This window comes from Astyanax mexicanus, chromosome 10 (assembly GCF_023375975.1).
Source record: "Astyanax mexicanus isolate ESR-SI-001 chromosome 10, AstMex3_surface, whole genome shotgun sequence".
In the NCBI taxonomy this organism is placed as follows: Eukaryota; Metazoa; Chordata; class Actinopteri; order Characiformes; family Acestrorhamphidae; genus Astyanax; species Astyanax mexicanus.
Window position 1 is genome coordinate 54,231,437 of NC_064417.1, and position 20,031 is coordinate 54,251,467.

Sequence of the window (20,031 nt, forward strand, 5' to 3'; positions counted from 1 at the left end):
GCTTTAATCATACAGCTTTAATCATACAGCTTTAATCATACAGCTTTAATCATACAGCTTTAAACATACAGCTTTAATCATACAGCTTTAATCATACAGCTTTAATCCTAAAGCTGTAATCCTAAAGCTGTAATCCTAAAGCTGTAATCATTCAGCTTTAATCATACAGCTTTAATCATACAGCTTTAATCCTAAAGCTGTAATCATACAGCTTTAATCAAACAGCTTTAATCATACAGTTTTAATCATACAGCTTTAATCATACAGCTTTAATCCTAAAGCTGTAATCATACAGCTTTAATCAAACAGCTTTAATCATACTGCTTTAATCCTACAGCTTTAATCATAAAGCTTTAATCATACTGCTTTAATCCTACAGCTTTAATCATACAGCTTTAATCCTACAGCTTTAATCAAACAGCTTTAATCATACAGCTTTACTCCTACAGCTTTAATCAAACAGCTTTAATCAAACAGCTTTAATCAAACAGCTTTAATCATACAGCTTTAATCAAACAGCTTTAATCATTCAGCTTTAATCCTACAGCTTTAATCATACAGCTTTAATCCTACAGCTTTAATCCTACAGCTTTAATCAAACAGCTTTAATCATACAGCTTTAATCATACAGCTTTAATCATAAAGCTTTAATCATACTGCTTTAATCCTACAGCTTTAATCAAACAGCTTTAATCATACAGCTTTAATCATACAGCTTTAATCCTAAAGCTTTAATCCTAAAGCTGTAATCATACAGCTTTAATCAAACAGCTTTAATCATACAGCTGTAATCATACAGTTTTAATCATACAGCTTTAATCATAAAGCTTTAATCATACAGCTTTAATCATACAGCTTTAATCCTAAAGCTTTAATCCTAAAGCTGTAATCATACAGTTTTAATCAAACAGCTTTAATCATACAGCTGTAATCATACAGTTTTAATCATACAGCTTTAATCAAACAGCTTTAATCATACAGCTGTAATCATACAGCTTTAATCAAACAGCTTTAATCATACTGCTTTAATCCTACAGCTTTAATCATAAAGCTTTAATCCTACAGCTTTAATCAAACAGCTTTAATCATACAGCTTTAATCAACCAGCTTTAATCCTACAGCTTTAATCAAACAGCTTTAATCATACGGCTTTAATCAAACAGCTTTAATCATACAGCTTTAATCATACAGCTTTAATCATACAGCTTTAATCAAACAGCTTTAATCCTACAGCTTTAATCATACAGCTTTAATCCTACAGCTTTAATCCTACAGCTTTAATCATACAGCTTTAATCATACAGCTTTAATCAACCAGCTTTAATCCTACAGCTTTAATCAAACAGCTTTAATCATACGGCTTTAATCAAACAGCTTTAATCCTACAGCTTTAATCCTACAGCTTTAATCCTACAGCTTTAATCCTACAGCTTTAATCATACGGCTTTAATCATACAGCTTTAATCCTACAGCTTTAATCCTACAGCTTTAATCCTACAGCTTTAATCCTACAGCTTTAATCATACGGCTTTAATCATACAGCTTTAATCCTACAGCTTTAATCCTACAGCTTTAATCATACAGCTTTAATCATACAGCTTTAATCATACAGCTTTAATCATACAGCTTTAATCATACAGCTTTAATCCTACAGCTTTAATCATACAGCTTTAATCAAACAGCTTTAATCCTACAGCTTTAATCAAACAGCTTTAATCAAACAGCTTTAATCATACAGCTTTAATCATACAGCTTTAATCATACAGCTTTAATCCTAAAGCTGTAATCCTACAGCTTTAATCATACAGCTTTAATCAAACAGCTTTAATCCTACAGCTTTAATCATACAGCTTTAATCATACAGCTTTAATCATACAGCTTTAATCCTAAAGCTGTAATCCTACAGCTTTAATCAAACAGCTTTAATCATACAGCTTTAATACTAAAGCTGTAATCCTACAGCTTTAATCAAACAGCTTTACTCAAACAGATTTAATCATACAGCTTTAATCATACAGCTGTAATCCTACAGTTTTAATCGTACAAATCTGTTAATTTCTCTTTTAAATGGAGAATATTTATTAAGGAACATGTATTTATGGGAGGAGCAGCAGAGCTGAGTATATGGTAATAATCTTCTCTGCCATTATCAAAAATGTGTGATTTGCATATTCAGATACTGTATTTTATAATTACACGAGTTTTCTTACACTTTACACCAGTGTTTACATCACTGCAAATATAAAAATATATACACCAACCTTATACACCTGCCCATACGTTCCATTCCCGACCACCTCCACCAGCTCGAATATCCCAGCTGGATCCTACAAGCAAAAATTACATACAGTTACTCTTATATATTTATTATATTCTATACTAATATTGCTTTATACAAAATCAGAGTTCTGGTAAAATACAGTTTACGAATGCTTACAAATGTATCATTTGTTTGTTGAAACTGTAATATTAATACTATATAAACATTTTATATTTATACATATTTTCTATACAGCACTGTAAAAAATGAAGAGAACACTTCAGTTTCTGAATCAGTTTCTCTGATTTTGCTATTTATAGGTTTATGTTTGAGTAAAATGAACATTGTTGTTTTATTCTATAAACTACAGACAACATTTCTCCCAAATTCCAATTAAAAATATTCTCATTTAGAGCATTTATTTACAGAAAATGAGAAATGACTGAAATAACAAAAAAGATGCAGAACTTTCAGACCTCAAATAATGCAAAGAAAACAACAAGTTCATATTCATAAAGTTTTAAGAGTTCAGAAATAATCAATATTTGGTGGAATAATCCTGGTTGGTTTTTTTATGCATCTTGTCATCATGTTCTCCTCCACCAGTCTTACACACTGCTTTTGGATAACTTTATGCTGCTTTACTCCTGGTGTAAAAATTCAAGCAGTTCAGTTTGGTGGTTTGATGGTTTGTGATCATCCATCTTCCTCTTGATTATATTCCAGAGGTTTTTAATTTGGTAAAATAAAAAAAAACATAGTTTTTATAGGCTCTCTTATTTATATTAACAGAGCTGTAAATCATCTTAAGGTCATATCACTGAGCTCTAATCAGTAAGGAAGAGCTGTTTATCACTTTAGTTCTTTCTGTCTGTGAAAATTTTCTACACTTTTTTATTAATAATAATGCACAAATCACTGTTCCCTCAAACGACCCCTCAGTTTCTGTCCCCTGTGATGCTATTTTTAATACTTTTGAGTCTGTATCTCTGTCCTGTGTACAGAAGATTATTGATCAGTTAAAGCCCTCAGGCTCTCCAAACGATGCTGTCCCTCCACGACTTTTTAAAGAGGTTTTTCCTACTATAGGACTTTCGGTTCTTGAAATTGTAAACAGTAGTCTGCTTACAGGTGTAGTTCCACAAAACCTAAAACATGCAGTAGTACAACCTCTGATCAAAAAACCTGGTCTGGATCCTACAGTGCTTGCAAATTTCAGGCCCATTTCAAAATTGCCCTTTTTGTCAAAAATCCTGGAAAAGGTTGTTTATAGCCAGCTAATGTTTTTTCTGGAGGAGAACAATATTCTTGATATTTTTCAATCTGGTTTTAAAACTTTGCATAGCACGGAATCAGCTCTCTTAAGAGTTTTTAACGATATCTTTGTATTCACTGACTCTGGTGACTGTGCTGTTCTCTTACTCCTTGATTTAACTGCTGCTTTTGATACAGTGGACCATGAAATTCTGATCTCCCGCTTGGAGCAGTGGGTGGTTCAGGTCATTTTTAACTGATAGAACGTTCTGTATTAGCCTTGCCGATTCTAAGTCAACTTCTGCACCTTTCCTTTGTGGGGTCCCACAGGGCTCAATATTAGCCCCACTGCTTTTCTCCCTGTATCTGCTCCCTCTTGGCTCCATACTCAGGAAGCATGGAATTTCTTTTCACTGCTATGCAGACGATTGTCAAATCTATGTGCCACTAAAGAAACAAGATAATTGCTCTATCAAACCTCTGTTAAAATGTTTTGAGGACATAAAAGCATGGTTGGCGGGTAACTTTCTTAAGCTAAACGAAGATAAGACAGAAGTGATGGTCTTCAGTGGCACCACTGGGACCCAACCGGTAGATCTAGGTTCTTTGGCTCAGTATACTAAACCTATCATCACAAATCTGGGAGTAAAAATGGACCCAGATCTCAAGCTGGACACTCAAATCAAATCAGTAGTGAAATCAAGCTTTTTTCTCCTGAGACAGCTGGCCAAAATAAAATCTGTTGTGCCAAAAACACAGTTTGAGACAGTAATCCATGCCTTTGTTACCACCCGGTTGGATTACTGTAACTCACTGTATACAGGAGTTAGTGGCTTCTCTCTCGCCCGGTTACAATCTGTACAAAATGCAGCAGCACAGCTTTTAACTGGCACACGTAAATATGAGCACATTTCCCCCATTTTAGTCTCACTCCACTGGTTACCCATTTATTTTAGGATTCATTTTAAAATCCTTTTATTTACTTTTAAATCTCTAAATGGTCTAGCACCACCCTACCTTTCAGAGCTGCTACACACCTACAAGCCCACACGCTCGCTCAGGTCAGCTGACCAACTGCTCCTAAGTGTCCCAAAAACTAAATACAAGTTTAGAGGGGACCGTGCCTTCGCTGTAGTGGCTCCTAGGTTATGGAATAGTTTGCCCCTGCACATTAGACAGGCCTCCACACTATCCAGTTTTAAATCGCTTCTTAAAACCTACCTCTTCTCCTTAGCCTTTGATACCTAGAGTGTTGATTGTATTGATTGTTGTATGTACCTATTCCTATTCTTATTATTCTTTTATTTTTTATGTACAGCACTTTGTCCTTTCTTCTAAAGTGTTAAAGTGCTATATAAATAAAGGTGGATTGGATTGGAGTTTAAGGCCCATCACTTTAATACAATACCAATATCTCATGTGATTATGTAATTACTGGTATAATCTCTTCAGGACAATAATAATTAAGTACTGATTTACTAATCCAGTATCAGAGTCTCTGTATTAAATTAGAACTGGGGTGTAAAATAGACTTTGGGTTTAGTAGTGAAACATAATAGTGAGTATGAACTTTTGTTGAATAAGTTCTGTTCAGCATTCCCAATCTAGTGATAGGGACATACAGTTACCTATGCAAATAAATCACTATTTTTACACCATTAACAAAATCAAGGTAGCTCCAAACTTTACTGGTAGAATTCTGATGCCATGACATTTAAAACACAGCACTGAGAACATTAAAAGTAATGTTAATGGTGTTGTTGTTGTTGTTGTTGTTAATAAAGAGTTGTTAATGGTGTAAAATAGTGATTTCTTTGCACAGGTCACTCTATAGCCCTTTCACTAGCATTGTAGCCTGTTGGGAGCATAAAAGCTAAAAGTGCTGGATTTCAGAATACAGGGGGAGAATGGAGGTGAGCTACTCAACAACAAGTTCATACTCACTATCATGTTTCACTACAACCCACGTTTGTTTGTTTGTTTTATTTCACACCGGAGTTCTCCTTTAACTCTGTGGTGATTATTGAGGATGTTTTCTCACACTGAAGCTGTTTATTAATAGAGTTAAAGCTCTGTGGTTACTGAGAGCTGATCACCCCGCCCAGTTTCATAGTGAACCGCTTTAGCCCAGCAGTGCTAACTCACTTTTCACCAGTGAAAAACTAAGATCAGATTTCTGTAATTCAGTTTATACTAAAAGAAACTCAGATAAAAGATTTACCAGTAATAAAATCTGATCTACAGATATATAAATACATTCTGACGAGTCAATTCTTACATCAATTTTTATTCTGACTAGTAAAAAATATATATTTAGATCATTACTAGTCAAAACTCTAAGTACTGAGGTAGTGTACTTAGTGCTGTTGTGCTATAGTGAGTTAGTGTGCTGTAGTTAGTTGGTGCTGTTGGTGTGTTGTAGTAAGTTAGTGATGTAAGTGTGCTGTACTGAGTGAGTGTAGTCAGTGTGCAGTGGTGAGTTAGTGAGATTGATTTGTGTCAGTGCTGTAGTAAGTTAGTGTGAGTTAGTGTGTTGTAGTAAGTTAGTGAGTAAGTGTGCTGTAGTAAGTTAGTGAGTAAGTGTGCTGTAGTAAGTTAGTGAGTTAGTGTTGTTTGTGATGTTAGTGTGCTGTAGTTAGTTGGTGTTGTTGGTGTGCTGTAGTAAGTTAGTGATGTAAGTGTGCTGTACTGAGTGAGTGTAGTCAGTGTGCAGTGGTGAGTTAGTGAGATTGATTTGTGTCAGTGCTGTAGTAAGTTAGTGTGAGTTAGTGTGCTGTAGTGAGTTAGTGTAGTTTGTGATGTTAGTGTGCTGTAGTAAGTTAGTGTGAGTTAGTGTGCTGTAGTGAGTTAGTGTAGTTTGTGATGTTAGTGTGCTGTAGTAAGTTAGTGTGAGTTAGTGTGCTGTAGTGAGTTAGTGTAGTTTGTGATGTTAGTGTGCTGTAGTAAGTTAGTGTGAGTTAGTGTGCTGTAGTGAGTTAGTGTAGTTTGTGATGTTAGTGTGCTGTAGTGAGTTAGTGTTGTTTGTGATGTTAGTGTGCTGTAGTTAGTTGGTGATGTTGGTGTGCTGTAGTAAGTTAGTGATGTAAGTGTGCTGTACTGAGTGAGTGTAGTCAGTGTGCAGTGGTGAGTTAGTGAGATTGATTTGTGTCAGTGCTGTAGTAAGTTAGTGAGTTAGTGTGCTGTAGTGAGTTAGTGTAGTTTGTGATGTTAGTGTGCTGTAGTAAGTTAGTGTGAGTTAGTGTGTTGTAGTGAGTTAGTGTGAGTTAGTGTGCTGTAGTGAGTTAGTGTAGTTTGTGATGTTAGTGTGCTGTAGTAAGTTAGTGTGAGTTAGTGTGAGTTAGTGATGTAAGTGTGCTGTAGTGAGTTGGTGTAGTGTTAGTGTAGTAGAGTTGGTGTAGTGTTAGTGTAGTAGAGTTGGTGTAGTGTTAGTGTAGTAGAGTTGGTGTAGTGTTAGTGTAGTAGAGTTGGTAGAGTTGGTGTAGTGTTAGTGTAGTAGAGTTGGTGTGGTGTTAGTGTAGTAGAGTTGGTGTGGTGTTAGTGTAGTGTTAGTGTAGTAGAGTTGGTGTGGTGTTAGTGTAGTAGAGTTGGTGTGGTGTTAGTGTAGTAGAGTTGGTGTAGTGTTAGTGTAGTAGAGTTGGTGTAGTGTTAGTGTAGTAGAGTTGGTGTGGTGTTAGTGTAGTAGAGTTGGTGTAGTGTTAGTGTAGTAGAGTTGGTGTGGTGTTAGTGTAGTATAGTTGGTGTAGTGTTAGTGTAGTAGAGTTGGTGTAGTGTTAGTGTAATAGAGTCGGTGTAGTGTTAGTGTAGTAGAGTTGGTGTGGTGTTAGTGTAGTAGAGTTGGTGTAGTGTTAGTGTAGTAGAGTTGGTGTGGTGTTAGTGTAGTAGAGTTGGTGTGGTGTTAGTGTAGTAGAGTTGGTGTAGTGTTAGTGTAGTAGAGTTGGTGTAGTGTTAGTGTAGTAGAGTTGGTGTAGTGTTAGTGTAGTAGAGTTGGTGTAGTGTTAGTGTAGTAGAGTTGGTGTAGTGTTAGTGTAGTAGAGTTGGTGTAGTGTTAGTGTAGTAGAGTTGGTGTAGTGTTAGTGTAGTAGAGTTGGTGTAGTGTTAGTGTAGTAGAGTTGGTGTAGTGTTAGTGTAGTAGAGTTGGTGTGGTGTTAGTGTAGTAGAGTTGGTGTAGTGTTAGTGTAGTAGAGTTGGTGTAGTGTTAGTGTAGTAGAGTTGGTGTGGTGTTAGTGTAGTAGAGTTGGTGTGGTGTTAGTGTAGTAGAGTTGGTGTAGTGTTAGTGTAGTAGAGTTGGTGTAGTGTTAGTGTAGTAGAGTTGGTGTAGTGTTAGTGTAGTAGAGTTGGTGTAGTGTTAGTGTAGTAGAGTTAGTGTGGTGTTAGTGTAGTAGAGTTGGTGTGGTGTTAGTGTAGTAGAGTTGGTGTGGTGTTAGTGTAGTAGAGTTGGTGTGGTGTTAGTGTAGTAGAGTTGGTGTGGTGTTAGTGTAGTAGAGTTGGTGTAGTGTTAGTGTAGTAGAGTTGGTGTAGTGTTAGTGTAGTAGAGTTGGTGTGGTGTTAGTGTAGTAGAGTTGGTGTGGTGTTAGTGTAGTAGAGTTGGTGTAGTGTTAGTGTAGTAGAGTTGGTGTAGTGTTAGTGTAGTAGAGTTGGTGTAGTGTTAGTGTAGTAGAGTTGGTGTAGTGTTAGTGTAGTAGAGTTGGTGTAGTGTTAGTGTAGTAGAGTTGGTGTAGTGTTAGTGTAGTAGAGTTGGTGTAGTGTTAGTGTAGTAGAGTTGGTGTAGTGTTAGTGTAGTAGAGTTGGTGTGGTGTTAGTGTAGTAGAGTTGGTGTAGTGTTAGTGTAGTAGAGTTGGTGTAGTGTTAGTGTGAGTAGGGTCATGTTGAGGCATGTTACTCAGATATAACGGTTCAGTGTCTGCAGCTCCTGCTGTTACATATTAACTCTATAAACACCCACTGATACACTAGTTATTGTTACACTAGCTACACTGTTACAACACAGTGTGTGTAGTGTATAGTGTGTGTTTGTATAGTGTAAGTGTGTGTGTGTGTGTGTGTGTGTAGTGTAAGTGTGTGTGTGTGTGTGTGTAGTGTAAAGTGTGTGTGTGTGTGTAGTGTAAAGTGTGTGTGTGTGTATAGTGTATAGTGTGTGTGTATAGTGTATGTGTGTGTGTGTGTATAGTGTAAGTGTGTGTGTGTGTGTATAGTGTAAGTGTGTGTGTGTGTGTGTGTGTGTGTGTGTATAGTGTATGTGTGTGTGTGTAGTGTATGTGTGTGTGTGTGTGTGTATAGTGTATGTGTGTGTGTGTGTGTGTATAGTGTAAGTGTGTGTGTGTGTGTGTGTGTGTGTAGTGTATGTGTGTGTGTGTGTGTGTGTATAGTGTATGTGTGTGTGTGTGTGTGTGTGTGTGTTACCCGGAGTGATGAGAGGTCGGTGAGCTCCAGGCTCCGCGCGCTGCAGTCCCGCGACATCATCTCCCCTCTCTCCCATCAGCCGCCCAGTATAACCCAGTATAACACACACAGCTCCAGCCCAGCAGAAGTTGTGTAAAGTTGTGTAAAGTTGTGTAGAGTTGTGTAGAGTTAATCCGAGTTGCTGCAGCGCGAGTCTGAGTTTATCTCCATACTCCTCTCACTGCAGCTCCACCCAACCCGGAACCAACAGGAAACACAACCAGGCCCCGCCCCCTCCCGCGCGCCCTACAGCTCTTCACCCCAAACCCCCCTCCCCCCCCCCTACATCTACATTTTAGATTACCAGTAACACCAGTTTCACCAGATACAACTCAGATCAACACCAGATTAACACCATTAGCAACTCATATTAGTACCAGTTACAACACCAGATTAACACCAGTTAGATGGTTGGATGGGTGGTTGGTTGGTTGAGTGGTTGTTTACTTTGTGGTTGGGTTGGTTCAGTGGTTGGTTGTTTGGTTGGGTGAATGGGTGGCTAGTTGGGTGGATGGTTGGGTGGGTGGGTGGATGGGTGAATGGGTGGTTAGTTGGGTGGATGGGAGGTTAGTTGGGTGGATGGTTGGTTGGGTGGATGGTTGGTTGTTTGGATGGGTGGTTAGTTGGGTGGATGGTTGGGTGGGTGGATGGGTGAATGGGTGGTTAGTTGGGTGGATGGTTGGTTGTTTGGTGGGTGGTTTGTTGGGTGGATGGTTGGGTGGGTGGATGGGTGAATGGGTGGTTAGTTGGGTGGATGGGAGGTTAGTTGGGTGGATGGTTGGTTGGGTGGATGGTTGGTTGTTTGGTGGGTGGTTAGATGGGTGGATGGTTGGGTGGGTGGATGGGTGGTTTGTTGGGTGGATGGTTGGGTGGGTGGATGGGTGAATGGGTGGTTAGTTGGGTGGATGGTTGGTTGGGTGGATGGTTGGGTGGGTGGATGGGTGGTTAGTTGGGTGGATGGGTGAGCATCATATGGTAATGTTGCTGCAGCATCACTTGTGTGAGTGTTTTAATTTTTAGTTTTGGAAATTTTACTTTTAACATTTCTGAAATGTTACAGTTTACATCTCGCTGGGAACCTTATGTGAGAAACATTTTAATAACGCTTTGATGTATATCATTATTAATCATTCATAGTATTATAAAAGTGAGTAAAATGCTTAATCACATTTTGAACTAATTATTTGTCAAGATAAATATATAAATACGTAAATAAATGAATAAAAGAGCTGATAAATTACACTGTTCTAGCTGTGGTGTGTTGCGCCCCCTGGAGGTGAGAAGTTCAGTACTGAATCTGTAACTCCTGATCGACTGATTCTATATGATGAAAAGTGGGTCATAGGGTCACCTTACGGGATCTTATGAGTTTAACACTATCTGTGAAACATGGTGGTGGGTGTATTAAGGCTGGGTCTATATAGCGATGATGTCAAAACTGAAATTATTACTGAAGTTAGTTCTGTCACAATAAATACTTCATTTATTTATATTACACTAATATAGAGATAATCTCATTAATATTTACTGACCTCAGTATTACATATTTTCTCTTTCTTAGTTTAAAAAGCTCATTAACATCAATGAGACAATATGTCGACCTTGATTTGAAACATTTTGAGTGGTTATGTGGTTGAGTGGTTGCTATGCTGTTGACTTTCGGCTAAATGTGAAAGTCCAAAAAGTTTTGGCGAACATGGTGGAATGCTAATAATTGTCTGATATAGTAAGGTGTTGCTACGTGGTTGCTCATGTGTTGCTAAGTGGTTGTTAGGCAGTTGCTTACGTTTTCTAGTTGGTTGCTAAGGCATTGCTAGGCAGTTGCTAACGTTTTCCAAGTGGTTGCTAAGATGTTGCTAAGTGGTTATTAGGCAGTTGCTAACATTTTCTAGGTGGTTGCTTAAGTGTTGCTAAGTTGTTGCTAGGCAGTTGCTATAATTTCTAAAGTGGTTGCTAAGTGGTTGCTAGGCAGTTGCTATAATTTCTAAAGTGGTTGCTAAGTGGTTGCTAGGCAGTTGCTATCATTTCTAAAGTGGTTGTTAAGCTGTTGCTAGGCAGTTGCTATCATTTCTAAAGTGGTTGCTAAGCTGTTGCTAGGCAGTTGCTTTAATTTCTAAAGTGGTTGCTAGGTGGTTGCTAGGCAGTTGCTAACGTTTTCCAGGTGGTTGCTGAGGTGTTGCTAACTGGTTGCTAGGCAGTTGCTATAATTTCTAAAGTGGTTGCTAAGCTGTTGCTAGGCAATTGCTAACGTATTCCAAATGGTTGCTAAGTGGTTGCTAGGAAGTTGCTAACGTTTTCCAGGTGGTTGCTAAGGTGTTGCTATCTGGTTGCTAGGCAGCTTCTATATTAAAAATAAAATATGATAATATTATAAAATACATTAGTGAAAGTAGCACCTCTTGCTTAGCTTTTTACATCTCTGCATTTTTTATCAAAAACTTTATAATGATGAAACTGGCACTCACCAGGACCATGCCATCTGTTCCTCTATAGTCTGATAGATCACTTCAGTATTAATTTACTATGTAGGAAAAATCAATTAAAGGAATAAAAACACTAAATAAGTTTGACTGGTACTGCATAACTATATATATATTCCAATTTTAAAGTCTGAATATTCCTAATAATGATGAGTTATAAGTGCTGTTTAAAATGCTGTAACTGAAATTAAATCATGTTTATATAATAATATATAATAATATAAAGTAACACCGTATCTGTTCTTTATTAGAGTCAAAATCACATTAGAAAAAAAGCAATAATAATAAAAACAGTGTGTTTTAATGGGATTGTGGGATTTTAATCCTTGATTAATAAATTAGATCTAAAACCGCTGATACAGATTAAAACACTGTGATCAAACACTGTTCTTTTTTCCATGAATCCTTTTTATTGTCACTGTCCTTTTATTGCACAGAATAATGAAAAGCACATCGCTTTATAATAAAATAAAAATAAAAAACAATCAATCAAAAACAAAACAAAACTAAACTAAACATGTTTTTACTCAAATGGCTTCATGGAAATATTTCTGCAAATGATTCATTCTAATAATATCAATCAATCGATGAGAAATAAGAAACACCATGCTCAGTGCGGACCGCCTGCCTCTAGATGGCGCTGTTGGGTTATTTATTGATCCTGGTTATTGGAGTCTCTGATCACTTTTAAAGAACCTGCATGCAGTAAAATCACAGATTATACAAATCATTCTGGATCAATAAACCCAAATCAGAAACACCTGACACTGTAGGATTAATGTTAATAAAAAAACTATATTTATTTTATTCTATATTACAGTTCTGTAAAAAAGGATTTCTTTTACTTTTGCTTTTTTGTTATACTTACATTTTTCAGAGGATCTATTTTTAACTGTTTTTTGTTGTATTAATCTTATCTTCTTTTGATCTTAATTTCTAATCAATTAAGTTGTATTATTATTTTATTATTATTTTAATCTATTTTTATCTTTAAAATGATTAAAGGTAGTTATTTCTTTGTAATATTTGTAAATGCCCGGCCCTCAATGAACTTCAGAGTCAAAATCGGGGTTAATTGATTAATTGATTGATTGATTTATCTGCTTCATGTTGTCAGACGGGTTTTATTTAAGTGATTTCTTGATTCTACAGGTCTGGGATCAGTAATCAGGCCTGGTTGTGGATAATAGTGAAATATTTTTACACAGGCTCAGGTTAGTTTAAATATATTTTTTCCATTAATAAATTAAATTATCATTTTAAATCTGTTTTTTTTATATGTACCCAGGTTATATTTAGTATATTTTAGTAATAATTACAGCCTGATATTAAAATGTGTTTGATAATCTGAAAAATATACTTACTGTATGATAAAAAAGCAAAAATGATTTAAATCTGTAGGGAAATTATTGAGTATTTGATTGTAGACGGAAAGAAGAATTTAGTTTATTAATAAAAATTAATTCCTGCATTTCAGACTCAAAACTTTACACTTTATAACATTTCCATTTCCTCTCACATCACTTTAACATGTTATGATTCTGAAACTGATACCAAGTGATGAGGTGTTTCAGTTATTTTGTCCCCTTCTTTCTGTGAACTCATTGTAAGGTGTGTAACAGTACGAAGTCATGATTAGATTTTATATTTCTGAATTCAGGTTAATCTCTACAGATCAGATCTGTGCTCACTGTGAGCAGAGAGTGGATTAACACTGTTTTACTGATGATTCTGTAAAAGTCGTGGTTTTAAGCGTCGGGTTTATTCTGACTACAATCAAATAAAATCAAATAAATAAAAGAAACTCTGTGATTTTTTATTAACACTGTTCATATGATCAGGTATTTCTCTGATTTGGTTTTTTTTATCCACATAATAAAACAGTTCTACATGGTACGTTTATTAAAGGACTTTTATATTGTAGTAGAATATGATGATGATGGACGGTCGAGTATAAAATGCTGTGAAAAGATGAAAAGACATGAAATCACCAATAAAATTTGGTGTTCTTTAACCTTCCTAAAAATCATAGAGTCCGGTCAGAGAGTCCCGTAAAAGTGTCCTGTCAGAGAGTCCCGTAAAAGTTTCCTGTCAGAGAGTCCCGTAAAAGTGTCCTGTCAGAGTGTCCTGTCAGAGTGTCCTGTCAGACTGTCCTGTCAGAGTGTTCTGTTAAGAGTGTCCTGTCAATGTGTCCCGCCAGGGCGTCCATTTGGAACGTCCCGTCAGGGCGTTCCAACGGAGCGTCCCACGAAGTGTCCTGTCAGAGTGTCCTGTCAGGGCGTCCCATTGGAGTGCCCTGTCCGAGCATCCTGGCAGAGCGTCGTGTCAGAGAGTGCAGTCAGTGCGTCCCGTCAAAAAGTCCTGACAGAGCCTCCCGACGGAGCATCTGGGCGAAGCGTCCCATGGAGCATCCCGTCAAAGAGTCCCAACGGAGCGTCCAGTCGAAGCCTCCCGGTGGAGCGTCCCGACAGAGCATCCAGTCAGAGAGTGCCGTCAGAGCGTCCCGTCAAAAAGTCCCGTCAGATCGTCCTGTCGGAGCGTCCCGACAGAGCGTCCCGACAGAGCGTCCCCACGGAGCGTCCCAACGGACTGTCTCATCAGAGAGTCCTGGCAGAGCGTCCTGTCGGAGCGACCCGTCAGTGCGGAGCGTCCTGTGATCACATACAAAAAGTGCACCCAATCATAACCGTTATTAATAATAAATCAGTTCATTAATTAATTGCTATAATTTTGGATTGTTGTGTTTCGTACAGAGGAACAGAAACGTCTGTCAGACAAACAGAAACAAAGCAGCTCTTATTAAACAGAATTAAACTAAAATTCTTATTAAAATTGAATCTGAATCTTCAGAGATCCGACAATCAAGCAAAAGAAAAATCAAGCAAACGGTAGATTAATAATCAGATATAATCAATATTTAGGCTTCAAACAAACACGATAATTATTCTTCTGTAAATTTAAACACGGTTTATTGGTTTAATATACTGTTTATGATCTTTTTTTAAAGCTAACATCCAATGTGTTCCACCTCCGTTTACATAACTGTGCTGAGATATTCTCAAAATAATAAACTATTTTAAAAAAGAAAATAAAGAAAAAACTCATACACCAATAATCAATAATCAATAATCATATATTCAGATATTCAGAGTCGTATTGAAGTGTTTTTGTTTTTTTTAGATATGAAACTGTACATTATATTTCCACACCTTGAACATGAAAAACAAGGTCCTTTATTACTTTAATCTCCAAAACGGAGAAATTCAAGATTCAAGTAGGAAAATGATCCGAGCGGCTTCTTCTTATTAGCTTTAGTTTTTGGCTGAAAAATGAAAATTAAATTATTGGCTGATAATTGAAAGATTTGGAAAAAGAGAGAAATAAAACATCATGTCTTCAGTGTTAAAATCAAACAGATCTTCATGCAGATTAAATGAAACAGAATCGTATAAATGAGGAACGTGAGGAGCGTGAGGAGGTCCGGAGGACGGTATTGCTGGTTCTGGATCTACCAGATGTCGCTGGTGAGTTCTCGGCCGGACAGCGGGACGAAGGTGCTGTTGAGGTGGATCTCCGGTTTGCTCTTGCCGGTGTTGCCGTGGTTCAGCTGGCCGTTCAGCAGGGTCATGGGGATGTTGCAGTACAGGTGGCGGTTGCTGAGGGTGGTGATCTGCACCGCCGGCGCCGGCAGCTCGAACTCGTAACTCCGGCAGAAGTGCCGCATCTGCTGGTGGGCGGCCTGGTTATAGTCTGGGATGTCGGCGTGGCCGGGCGCCACGGCGGGGGAGGAGGCGGAGACGGCGAGGGTGGAGACGGCCTGCAGGTCCCCGAACAGTCCCTGCTCCCCCGAGTCCAGGACCTGTCGGCGGGACAGAGTCTCCTTCTTCTTAGCCGGCATCTCGTAGATCACCTGCTTCCAGAACCGCGAGCGCAGCCGGTTACTCTTCGGCCCACGCCACTTCACCACCGACAGAGCCTTGATGGTGTGTTTCAGCGCCTCCACCTCCTGGTAGTTGATGACGTTCCGCAAGTCGGCGCACTCGATCATGATCACCTTGATCTCGCCCGTCACCAGCATGCCGTGGAGACGCGTCTCCAACTGGAAGATACTCCACCCGCGCCGCGCCACGAACTCCGGCGTCAACACCAGAATCAACCGCCGGCTCTGCTCCACACTCCTCGCCAAGTCCTCTATATAAACTACAGAGATAGAGAGAGAGAGAGACAGAGAGAGAGAGAGACAGAGAGAGAGAGACAGAGAGAGAGAGAGAGAGAGAGAGAGACAGAGAGAGAGAGAGAGACAGAGAGAGAGAGACAGAGAGAGAGAGAGAGAGAGAGACAGAGAGAGAGAGAGAGACAGAGAGAGAGAGACAGAGAGAGAGAGAGAGAGAGAGACAGAGAGAGAGAGACAGAGAGAGAGAGAGAGAGAGAGAGACAAAGAAAGGAATAATGAAATTTTAGTAAAATGTCTTTTTATTATGAAACTCAAGTGCAGATAAACCCAACTGAACTCCCTTTTTTTTCCTAAGTTTTTTCCAATTTTTCTCATTTTATTCCCAATTTTGCACAGCCAATTACCTAACTCACTCATTAGGACTCCCCCTGTCACTAGTGATGCTCCAACACCAGGAGGGTGAAGAAGACCAGCACACGCCTCCTCCGATACATGTGAAGTCAGACTCCGCCTCTTTTTGAGCTGCTGCTGATACTGTAGCATTGCCAAGTAGCATCACAGCGCTAACGCTCGGAGGAAAGCGCAGCGACTAGGTTCTGATACATCAGCTCACAGACGCAGCCTTGTGCTGATCCACATCACCCTAGGAGTGATGAGGGGAAAGAGAGAGCGCCACCTACTGTACTGTACCCACCCAGAGAGAGAGCAAGGACTACTGTACTGTACTCTCTCGGGGCTCCGGCAGCTGATGACGAGCTGCAGGAACAGGATTCAAATCAGCGATCTCCCGATCATAGTGGCAGTGCTTTAGTCCGCAGAACCACTCGGCTTTAGCTGTGTGTTTGGCTGTGTTTGGCTGTGTGTTTGTCTGTGTTTGGCTGTGTGTTTGACTGTGTGTAGCTGTGTGTTTGGCTGTGTGTTTGACTGTGTGTTTAGCTGTGTTTGGCTGTGTTTGGCTGTGTGTTTGGCTGTGTTTAGCTTTGTGTTTGGCTGTGTGTTTGGCTGTGTGTTTAGCTGTGTTTGGCTGTGTTTGGCTGTGTGTTTGGCTGTGTGTTTGGCTGTGTGTTTGGCTGTGTGTTTAGCTTTGTGTTTGGCTGTGTGTATGACTGTGTGTTTAGCTGTGTGTTTAGTTGTGTGTCTGGCTGTGTGTTTAGCTGTGTTTGGCTGTGTTTGGCTGTGTGTTTGGCTGTGTGTTTAGCTGTGTGTTTGGCTGTGTTTGGCTGTGTTTAGCTGTGTGTTTAGCTGTGTGTTTGGCTGTGTGTTTGGCTGTGTTTGGCTGTGTGTTTGGCTGTGTGTTTGACTGTGTTTAGCTGTGTGTTTGGCTGTGTTTGACTGTGTGTTTAGCTGTGTTTGGCTGTGTGTTTGGCTGTGTTTAGCTGTGTGTTTAGCTGTGTGTTTGGCTGTGTGTTTAGCTGTGTGTTTGGCTGTGTGTTTGGCTGTGTGTTTGGCTGTGTTTGGCTGTGTGTTTGGCTGTGTGTTTAGCTTTGTGTTTGGCTGTGTGTTTAGCTGTGTGTTTAGCTGTGTGTTTAGCTGTGTGTTTAGCTGTGTGTTTGGCTGTGTTTATCTGTGTGTTTGGCTGTGTGTTTGGCTGGGTTTAGCTGTGTGTTTGACTGTGTGTTTGACTGTGTGTTTGACTGTGTGTTTGGCTGTGTTTGGCTGTGTGTTTGGCTGTGTTTAGCTGTGTGTTTAGCTGTGTGTTTGGCTGTGTTTAGCTGTGTGTTTAGCTGTGTGTTTAGCTGTGTGTTTAGCTGTGTGTTTGACTGTGTGTTTCACTGTGTGTTTCACTGTGTGTTTAGCTGTGTTTGGCTGTGTTTAGCTGTGTTTAGCTGTGTGTTTGGCTGTGTTTGAGGAATGTGGGGCGGTGGTTGAAGATTAGATCAGATTATTGATTTGATTTCTCCTGACGGGTGAATAAATGTTCAGACAGATTGTAGGAGATTCTCCCGTCAGCGTCTGCAGAGCGTAAGTTAATCTGTCATTGATTCGCCGGGACGTCTCTCCTCCAATATCTCAGATACAGCACTATCTCAACACACCCAGAAATAACTCAACAAAACTAAACAACCAGACGGAGAAGTTTCAGAAAAGCACATCATTCTGTACAGTATAGTGATAGTGTAGTGTAGTACTGTAATGCTGTTAAACAGGAATAGAAGTGAATGTTATTATTATTGTTGTTATTATTGTTGTTATTATTGTCATTGTTTATTTTTATTGATGGTTCTGTTAATTTTTTCATTGATATATGACTATATATTCAGTTTTTGACATTTGTGTGCTTTGGCAACATTGTTTTTAAAAACAGTCATGAAAATAAAGCCAATTTAAATTGAACTGAATTGAATTGAACTGAATTGAATTGAATTGAATTGAATTGAACAAATAACCAACGCGGGTGAAAGTGACAGGGAAACTGTTTGGGGGGGGGGGTACTATAGGCCCTATTTCATTGATCTATAGGTGAGCTGTTAACCGTGCAGCTTGATTTATGGTGTGTCAGGTTGTCTTTGCTATCATAATGACGGGAAAAGTACACCTTGCACATCTCGACACGAAACACAGTTGCTATTTAAACAATAGTATACTGTATACTGGTAGAGCAGATGTAAAGTTGATGACATAAGTCATTGTTTAGTATAGTAATGTATATTATTGTATGGTATAGTATCGTATAGTGAAGTACAGTATTGTATAGTATTACACAATATATTATAATATAGTATAGTATAGTAAGACACAGTGTAGTAAAGTATAGTATCGTTTAATATAGTTTCGTATAATATAGTATCGTATAGTATTACTATTACTAGAGTTAATAGAGTTACTATTTTATCAGGAATATTTTGCAAGTAAACGCACACAAAATGGATAAATCTGTGAAATGTGATGGTGTGAGGTTTGTTGCTAGGTGGTTAATAAAGTGTCTCCAGACTAGGGGTGGGCAATATTATATCGTATACAATATATCGTGACACAGAAATATCATGATATTAAAAATCCATATTGTGATAATAGGGCTGTTCTGTCTTAAAAGTAGTCTATTATTTACTGTGAAGCTTTAGGTGGATTTATTGTATAATTGTTTTAGTTTGCAGTTTATATGCATGCACTAAATATTCTGCAATATTATTTGCTGCATTATATTATTTTATGCTATATTATTTATTTAGCCACATTATGATTATTCTGTTATACTATTATACTATATTCCTGAAATTAATTATTTTAGTTTTCGTTTATCAGCAATTATATCGTTATTGCAAAAATACCCTGAAATATCGTGATATTATTTTAGAGCCATATCGCCCACCCCTACTCCAGACTGTATCTATTAGTTGCTGTTAGTTTGCTAGGTGGTTGCTAAGCAGATTCTAAGGTGTTGCTTGGCTGTTGCTAATGTTTTGCTAGGTGTTTGCTAGCAGTAGTACAGCTTTTGGTTGATAAGGTGTTGCTCTGAGGTTGTCATCTGTTTTTCTGTAACAAGCATTTACTGAAGTTACAGGTCTGTTGTTCAAAATGAAAAAAAGGATTGGACACGTCCAGGTAGCTGCACCGAGCTCACCTGACTCTTAAAGGGAATGATGAGCAAGAGACACTCTGATTGGTTTATTTCACATTATGCCCAAAATTAACCACACCCGTGATGAATTAAGAGAATTAGTACGTTGGTGCAAGATGTACTTTTCCCATTGTTACGATAGCAAAGCCACATTGACACACCTTACATCACTAAACCTTACCTATACATCACTAAAATAGGGTGCTGTTTATCCCTCCCTCCCTTTATCCTTCTTTCCTGACTCCACCCATTAGAGAAAACTAAGATAACTAACTAAAACAGGACCTGGTGAATCTGGTTAATGGTTAGTGAGTACAGTGTGGGCGAGGTTCAGTAGAGATATTATTATTTATTAAAGTAATTACAGCTGTACATACAGGGGTTGGACAATGAAACTGAAACACCTGTCATCATTTTAGTGGGATTTTAGGTTTCATGGCTAAATTGGAGCAGTCTGGTGTTCAATCTTCATTAATTGCACATTGCACCAGTAAGAGCAGAGTGTGAAGGTTCAGTTAGCAGGGTAAGAGCACAGTTCTGCTCTAAATATTACAATGCACACAACATTATGGGAGACATACCAGAGTTCAAAAGAGGACAAATTGTTGGTGCACGTCTTGCTGGAGCATCTGTGACCAAGACAGCAAGTCTTTGTGATGCATCAAGAGCCACGGTATCCAGGGTAACGTCAGCACACCACCAAGAAGCACCAACCACATCCAACAGGATTAACTGTGGACGCTGTAAGAGGAAGCTGTCTGAAAGGGATGTTCGGGTGCTAACCCGGATTGTATCCAAAAAACATAAAACCACGGCTGATCAAATCACGCAGAATTCAATGTGCACCTCAACTCTCCTGTTTCCAC

At 38.7% G+C, this 20,031-nt stretch overlaps 2 protein-coding genes across 6 annotated transcripts in view; both read right to left on the reverse strand.

Moving 5' to 3' along the window:
* The window catches only part of si:zfos-2326c3.2 (mitogen-activated protein kinase kinase kinase kinase 4), a 65,296-nt gene extending 56,152 nt beyond the window's left edge, over window positions 1-9,144 (reverse strand). For all 5 annotated transcript variants that reach the window (XM_049484123.1, XM_049484124.1, XM_049484125.1 and 2 more), the window contains exons 1-2: window positions 8,914-9,144; window positions 2,261-2,326 (exon numbers count right to left, since the gene is read on the reverse strand). In XM_049484123.1, coding sequence (XP_049340080.1) covers window positions 2,261-2,326; window positions 8,914-8,973 — 126 coding nt within the window. In that variant the 5' untranslated portion in view covers window positions 8,974-9,144. The remainder of the gene's footprint in view (window positions 1-2,260; window positions 2,327-8,913) is intronic.
* Window positions 9,145-11,819: 2,675 nt separating this feature from the next.
* il1rapl2 (interleukin 1 receptor accessory protein-like 2) overlaps window positions 11,820-20,031 on the reverse strand; it is a 274,458-nt gene continuing 266,246 nt past the window's right edge. The window contains exon 11 of the mRNA XM_049484135.1: window positions 11,820-15,632. Coding sequence (XP_049340092.1) covers window positions 14,941-15,632 — 692 coding nt within the window. The 3' untranslated portion in view covers window positions 11,820-14,940. The remainder of the gene's footprint in view (window positions 15,633-20,031) is intronic.